This window comes from Lepidochelys olivacea (genome assembly GCF_965140295.1).
Source record: "Lepidochelys olivacea isolate rLepOli2 genome assembly, chromosome: 14".
Classification (NCBI taxonomy): domain Eukaryota; kingdom Metazoa; phylum Chordata; order Testudines; family Cheloniidae; genus Lepidochelys; species Lepidochelys olivacea.
Genome location: NC_140424.1, coordinates 31,349,372 through 31,356,785, shown reverse-complemented (window position 1 = coordinate 31,356,785; position 7,414 = coordinate 31,349,372). Strand labels below are relative to the sequence as shown.

The 7,414-nt window shown below is 51.5% G+C and overlaps 1 protein-coding gene across 6 annotated transcripts; it reads left to right on the top strand.

Annotated features, from left to right (window-relative positions):
- On the top strand, positions 1-6,930 carry LOC311530347 (uncharacterized protein). Of its 6 annotated transcripts, none has more exons than XM_084646828.1 (4): positions 1-153; positions 1,027-1,141; positions 2,554-2,667; positions 4,458-6,930. In XM_084646828.1, the coding sequence occupies exons 2-4, from the start codon at positions 1,108-1,110 to the stop codon at positions 5,561-5,563; spliced, it is 1,254 nt and encodes a 417-aa protein (XP_084502954.1). In that variant the 5' UTR covers positions 1-153; positions 1,027-1,107; the 3' UTR covers positions 5,564-6,930. The 6 variants fall into 6 exon arrangements, with proteins under 6 accessions (XP_084502954.1, XP_084502956.1, XP_084502955.1 ...); XM_084646830.1 differs by having other exon boundaries at positions 2-153; positions 4,461-6,930; XM_084646829.1 differs by having other exon boundaries at positions 11-153; positions 1,069-1,141.
- Positions 6,931-7,414: the final 484 nt, after the last annotated feature.

The following is a 7,414-nucleotide window of genomic DNA, read 5'->3' as shown; positions in this document are numbered from 1 at the left end:
ATGAACTTCCTGGGTCAGAGGCAGTCGCTGGTGCATCCGGGAGCCCGGGCTGAGCCGCTGCGGCTCCCTAGCGGGGTGTATGCGGGGAAAGCCCTTCGCTAGCGCCCCTCTGTGCACTGCCGGGGGGACTTTCTCCTGAGACAGAGACTGCAGGTGAGGGAGAAACCCGGGGAAAGTGCCGGGGCCGGGGCTGGGGCCGGGCAGGAAAGTGACTCTGCACCAACGGCCCCTCCTCGCCCCAGCTCTGCTCCCGGGGGCGGGGATCTGCGAGTCCCGGAGCTGCTGCCCCCCCCCCCCAGGCTCTGCTCCCCTGAGTGCCCGCAGGAACCGAGCCAGCGCCGGGAGAGGGGCTGGGCCAGGGACCGAGTCTCCCAGCCCGAGCGCAGGGGGAGAGACTGGAAGGGACAGCAGGAGTAATAAGTGGGGAGGGAGATTCCCTGTTCCCAGCCCTGCCCAGCTTCATTCAATGACAGATCTATTCCAGTCCCTGCAGGGAGCTGGGGTGGAAAATGAAGAGGAGACAGATCAAAAATCCAGGGAAAATAAATTGCCTGATGCGCAGGGCCCGTGGGAACCATTCCTGGCCCTGGGAGAGTGGATAGTGTGCGAACATCACCAGGGCTTTTCTGGCTGTACCTCTTAGCCCTGCTGAGCCCGAAAGAGGGTCCCCTCTGCTCCTGGGAGCAAGGAGGCAGAAGGGGTGAGGACTGAGAGTCTGGAGGAGGCCACACAGGGAAAGAAATAAGGAAGCAGAACTGTGGAATTGTCGCTGGCACGGCAGGTTGACATTGCCTGGTTCAGGTTCCTTCAAGAGGTGTGTGCATTCACCAGGGAGACACTGGGGGTTTCACTCATGCGACAACGGGAAAGCATCACAGAGTCAGTCGTCCAACGCTGGACAAAGAGCTCTGCTAGAACAGGGAAAACAGCCTGATCCCTAATCAAAGCGAGCAGAGCTGCCAGCTTGCTGTTCCTATGTCTGAGTAGGTGGGATAGCTCTAATGCAGGAGATACTTGCTGTTTCAGGGGCTGGTGACCTTCAAGGAGGTGGCTCTGTATTTCACCCAGGGGCAGTGGGAACTTCTGGACCCAGGTCAGAGAGACGACATGCAGGAGAACTATGAGTCCCTGATATTGCTGGGTAAGGATTCCTTTCTTCTCAGAAGAATGGGGAGATCTCTGAAGTGCTTGAGTCAGCACCAAGAACAGGGCCCAGCAAGCACATAGGGAGAGGCAGACACTGCTCTGAAGAGCTCACAGTCTGACTGTAAAGACGCTCAAAGCGTGAGGGGGAAACAGAAGCACCTAGAGGGCAAGTGACTTGCCCTAGAAACAGGCCACATCATTCGCAGGGCTCTGAATAGAACTCAGGTCTTCTGCATCATAGCCTATGTCTGCATGACAAGCTAGGGGTATGGTTCTCCTGTCTGTGTACACGTACTCCTGCTAGTTCTCTTTGAGCCAGGGTGAGTCTAAGTAGCAATGTAGCCACCATAGCAGCAGCAGAAACATGGCTGAGCCCTGCCACTTACAAACCGGTGGGTCTATATCCATGCCTCCGCTGCCACTACCTAGGCTACTGTGGCTACACTGCTATTTATACTGGCACTAGCTCAACAAGAGCTAGCACAAGGATGCATCCACAAGCAGGGGAATCACACCCCGAGCTCGTTGTGTAGATAGTCATAGGCTAATGTCCAATCGATTGGCCCACACTGCCTCCATATGGGCTCATCATCCTTCTGGATGGAGTGATAGTGACCCCTGCGGGTGCACCTTCACTAGGAAAAAGGTGTGTTCTTACCCTGAGTTAAAGTCTATGGGGGAGCTTAACGGCAGCCTTGAGCTACTAAGTCCTGTGAAAACTACAGCCTGCCTTGTCTTCACTCGTTTTATCTTGTTTTATCTTGTGCCTAACTCGAGTTAAGACCACACTTTTTGCCTGAGGGAAGACAAGCCCTATTAAAGTTGCCTAACATTTTCTGTTATAACTTTCCATCTTCAGTTGTAAGACAACTTTAACAAACTAACTGTTCAGACTCAAATCTCCTATGCTTAGAGGGGATGGCCGTAAGGTTGGAGAGATGCTTTTCACTGTCTCCATGAAAATGCAGCCAGATTTGACAAAAAGGTATCAGCTGCAGAAAATTACCACTATGGTTGCAAAAGATGGAATTGCTCTGATTTTTTTTTATTACAAAAAAAGCCTATATCATACAAAAATATGTCAAAAGAATGTTGTATTATTAAGATTGCAAAATCAAGCACTCAAAAGTTAGGAAATGCCAGGATTAGGTTCAGCCCTCTTATGCATGATCACAGAGTTTTTTGCGCAGGATCCTGCCTCATTCAGTGTTCTGGATGAATGCTGCTCACCAGACCTCTGACTGTCCCAAAGGGTCTCCAAGAGCATTTCCCCCTCTGTTACAGGTTTACCCAAGTTCACCACCAGCAAGGGAAGGAACTTGATTGAAATTATGGAGCTTTTTAGTAGCATCTATTTAATGAGTGTGTGACAAACTCTGATTTCTCCTCTTTCCTTTCTCTGAGTAGACTTTCCGATTCCTAAACCCAACGTGATCTCTCGGATGGAAACAGTGGAAGAGCTGGGTGTCCCAGATCCCCACGCCGCTAAGGAATGGGAGATCCTGAGAGTAGCCCCCACAGGTGAGGGGTCAGTATTAAACCAAGTAAGAAACCATTTGCAAATTGTGCTAACAAGATTCCTACAAAGACCCCGTGAGCTCCCCAGTTCTACCTCGGGTCAGGATTGTCCCCAGCAGGTGTCCTATGCCCTCATAGCAGACATCACTCACGGCCTCCCACCCAGCCTGACTGACATCTGGCAATAGCTCTCTTTCCTGAGTGTTCAGATGGATTGTGGAGGCAGGATTGGTCATCTTCTTTCTCTCCTCTGGGAAAGGGCTTGGGGTGATTCAGGTTGGGATCCGTGAAAGGACTTAGGCATTGCAATGCTGGGCATCACAGGGCCTAACTTTTAGGCAGCTAGTAAATTGCAGGAACAGTATTGCGATTCACAAAGCCTGAGTTAGGCGCTGAGTTTCCCTGTGCAATGAATGGTTGAGATAAGTGCCTAAGAATGGGATCCACAAACTCTAACACCTCAGCTGAGCTAGCCAATGCGAGATGCTGACCAGAGGGGCATGTGCTAAGCCCTGCCCCTCTCTCAGAGATAAGAGTCCAGGCTACTGGGAGGTGCCTAGCTCTGCTTAGTGATACACCAGTGGGAACCCCTCTCCTGGAATCAGGTGGCTCAGGGGCCTAAGCTATTTCTTGGGGGAATGAGGTAGGTGCTTATCTCACTCTACACAAAACCTCCACCTGTAGCCCAATGATTAGAGAACTTCCCTGGGATGTGGAAGATGGAGGTTCAGTTCCCCCTCTGCCAGAGAGGGTGAAAGGATTTGCACAGGGGTCTCCCACATCTCAGGAGGGTGTGTTTACCACTGAGCTATGGGATAGTTGGAGGTGGGACTTCCTTCGCCTCTCGTGGTGAAGCTGGCTGAAGAGTGGCTGGAGCAAGGGGGCTGGAGCCCGGGTCTCCCATCTCAGTGCCCTAACCTCTGGACTATAGAGTCATTCTTTCTCTCTGGCCCAATGACTATTCCACTGTGGATAAACACTTAATCGTTGGGGAGGGAACGAGAGGACGAGAGCACACACAAACAGGTCTGTGTCTGTGGTCAGTGCATCCACCTGGGAGACTCTGGGTCCAGTGCCCTTGCTCCAGTAACTCTTTCATCATTTATCCAGAGTGCAGCAGCTCCAATGGGAGAGATGGAAAGAGCACCTCCTGCCACTGCCAATCAGAATATCCCAGAGCTGAGTAGCTGGAGCACCCTCCTGAAAGGTGGGAGGATTTGAACAGGGGGTCTTTCTCCCCTTTGGGTGTGGGGAATTGAACTGGAGTCTCCCACATCCCAGCTGAGTGCTCTAACCATTGAGCTAAAAGCTATAAAGTAGGTATTACTGCCACCTCCTCTGCTGGCTGGATTTTGAATGGGACCTGATCTTGGGGGCCACCTGCTGGATTGGGCACTGCATACATGTAGGCGGCTGAACACCTGTCTTCCCCTGGTTCATTGATCACTCTGGGGCTTCGGTGGGAGATGGGCGTCCAGATGCCTAGAATGAGGCAGCCATGCACATGGCCAGAGGCAGGAACATAGGCACCCAGGGAACTTTCATTTTAAAAAACTTCAGTGTCAAGTGAGGTTAGGCGACTGGAGTGGAGCCAAAACAGGGACCTAGGTGGCTAAACCCAAGATTTGGGGGCCTAAGTCTGGGGTTTAGGCACCTAAGTACCTTGGTGGATCTCACCCTCAGCACTTAGCCCTTCTATTGTACCCATCTCCCCTTTCCCATTCCCCTTTCAATGGTTCCCTTTCCCCTGGGCACAGGGAGTGACTCCTGTCTGGATTCTCTCTCTGACCCAGCAGATGATGGGATGGGGAGTGAGCATGAGGAGGAGAATCTGGAGCAGGAAAGTCCTGAGATGGTGGAATTGGACATGATGTTGCTGGGAAGAGCTGAAGAGAACATTTTCCAGAGCCCTGGACTTGGAGAAACCTGTGAGAGTCAGTGTGGACTGGAGAGGCAGCAGGAAAACCACCCAGATGAGAGACTAGGGATATCCACTCACCCAGGAGAAGGTTTTAAGGAATTCAACAACATCAGCATCAACCGGAGAACAGATAAGTCAGAAACCCAGAAAACATGCACTGAGTGTGAGAAAACCTTTTCTTGGAGGTCAGAGCTGCTAATCCATCAGAGATTGCACACGGGAGAGAAACCCTACAAATGCCTCGACTGTGGGAAAAGTTTCACACGAAGCTCAAACCGTAATGCGCATCAGAGGATCCACAGAGGAGATAAGCCCTATAAATGCACTGAGTGTGGGAAAAGCTTCAGCCAAAGCTCACACCTGATGAAACATCAGCGGCTGCACGTGGGAGAGAAGCCCTACAAGTGTACAAAATGTGGAAAAAGCTTCAGTTGGAGCTCAGACCTTATTGTTCACCAGAGAATTCACACAGGAGAGAGACCCTATAAATGCCTCGACTGCGGGAAAAGCTTCAATCGGAGCTCGAACCTTAACACTCATCAAAGGGCCCACATGGGAGAGGGCCCCTACAATTGCACCGAGTGTGGGAAAAGTTTCAGCTACTGTTCCTCCTTCATTAGACACCAGAGAACCCACACAGGAGAGAAACCCTACAAATGCACCGAGTGTGGGAAAACCTTCTTTGAGAGCTCGGCCCTTATCAGGCACCAGAGGAGCCACACTGGAGAGATGCCCTACAAATGCACCGAGTGTGGGAAAAGCTTCTTCGAGAGCTCATCCCTTATCAAGCACCAGAGGATCCACACTGGAGAGAAGCCCTACAAATGCCCTGACTGCAGGAAGAGCTTCAAGCAGAGCTCATCCCTCATCAATCATCTGAGGACCCACACCGGAGAGAAACCCTACAAATGCACCGACTGCGGGAAAAGCTTCACTGTGAGTTCTGCTCTGATTAGACATCAGAGGATCCACCTGTGATCAACACCAGCTGCCAGTTTCCCTTTGGGGGCTTATGTGAGGCCTGAAGATAGGTCTGGGAACCAGAACAGGAGGCTGTGGATCCTTTGAGGTATTGGAAAGGGCCCTCAGAAAGCCTGCGTCTTTGGTCTCTTGTTATTCATTCAGTGACCTTGTCCCAGTCTGTCACTGAACAGAGCTGCCTGGAGAAAGACTATGCTGTTTGGGCTGAATCAGGCAGGGACTGGATCTCACCAGGTGTCAGTATGGCATCGGGCGTGATGGGGCTCCAATCTCAGATGGGCTGTCTTGGTAATGCACATTATTAATGATTAGAAAAGACTGGACCTTATTTTCTCTTTCCGTGGTGGTCTCCTCATCTTCTTCTCTCTCTTTTCCCTCTGTCCAGTCACTGGATTGAAGAGGACCCAGGAGAGTCCCTGAGAGAATGTACAGAGGTAAAAGAGAAAGCTGTGAATCCGAGCTGTCCAGTCAATGAAACACCCCCAGAGCCAGGGAGATCTGGGCATGGGTGTGTTGTGTCCCAGCAGGTCTCCAGGAGGTACCAGCTGGGTGGGGGCCTGCAGAGCTACAGGAGGAGAGGTGCCCAGCTGGCACAGAAGCAAAGCCAGACATCAGGCTGATCTCCTGTGCTGGGGTGGATTTGGAGGGACACTTCTCATGTATCAGTGGAGACCCAAGGGGCAGGTATTGCTCAGGATCTGATTGGATGGCCCAGTGAAGGATTCCTCTGTGTTTCCTGTCTGTAACTAACTCACAGGGCCCCATGTCTAAACGCAGCTTGGAATCACATTTGGTCTTCGCCCCACAGTAACATCCCTAACTCAAGCGACCCAGCGACAATACAGACATAGGTTGTAATGAAGATGGAACCTAATCCAGTCTTCCCTAAATGGGTTAAAAGCTCAGGCTTCAGGCTGTGTACAAGGACATAACTAGAGACCTTATGACCATGTTAAAGTCAGGTGAGCGGAATCTGTGCTGTAACCAGGACCTGAGTGATAACTGTTGTGTAGATGGGGCCTAGTGTCTATAACTGTTTTTCCTTGCATGTGGGAGGCCTCAAAACTGAAGTTCTAACCCTGTTAATGAGCCCAGCTTGAAGCCTGGAACATGCCTAGGCTAGAGTATGGGCCCCTAACATGTTTATTTGCCTGTCCACCTGGGCAAGAAGAAACACTGTAATTACACAATCTGGCCAGAAACTCAGCTGGTGTAAATCAGTGTAGCCCTGACACCAATAGAGCAATGTCGATTTACACTAGCTGAGGATGTGGCCAGGTGATTTCTGTAGGAGCTCTGTATCGGGGCTGTCTGCACTCTTTCCATTTTCTGCCTGCCCTAGTAAAGAAGCTTTGGTTACTGTATGTGTGTGTCTGTGTGTTTATTGGGAACCCAGAGGGACTGCAGCCAGGTAACTGAGGAGCCCACAGCATTGGCCTCTCAGTGCATGTTGTGCATGGCGCATTGCCCAGTGTTTGAGGTCTGGAGACCCTGACACCCTGAGGCTCACAGTTTCCATTTATCTCTGAGTCATCCCTCGAGCCTCTCATTAAAAGACTTTTCCCAAGGGGCCCATCAACTCCAGAGCACGCAACTGGAGCGGGTTTTCCCCTGGTTTGGGGCAAATTGGTGCCAACTCTGCCAGCACAAAGATGCCCTAAAGCCAGCTTAACATAGCATTGGCTTGTGCGGAGGCAGAGAAGCAGCTCCTATACCACCTACCCTCTCTGTGGGTGGTGCAGAGACATGGCTACACAATACCCTGCCAGCCTCTGGCTGCTGTACTGGCCCTTTGGGGGCACTGGCAACCCATACAAGTCAGGCTGGTCTAACCTGTGTCTGGGGTCA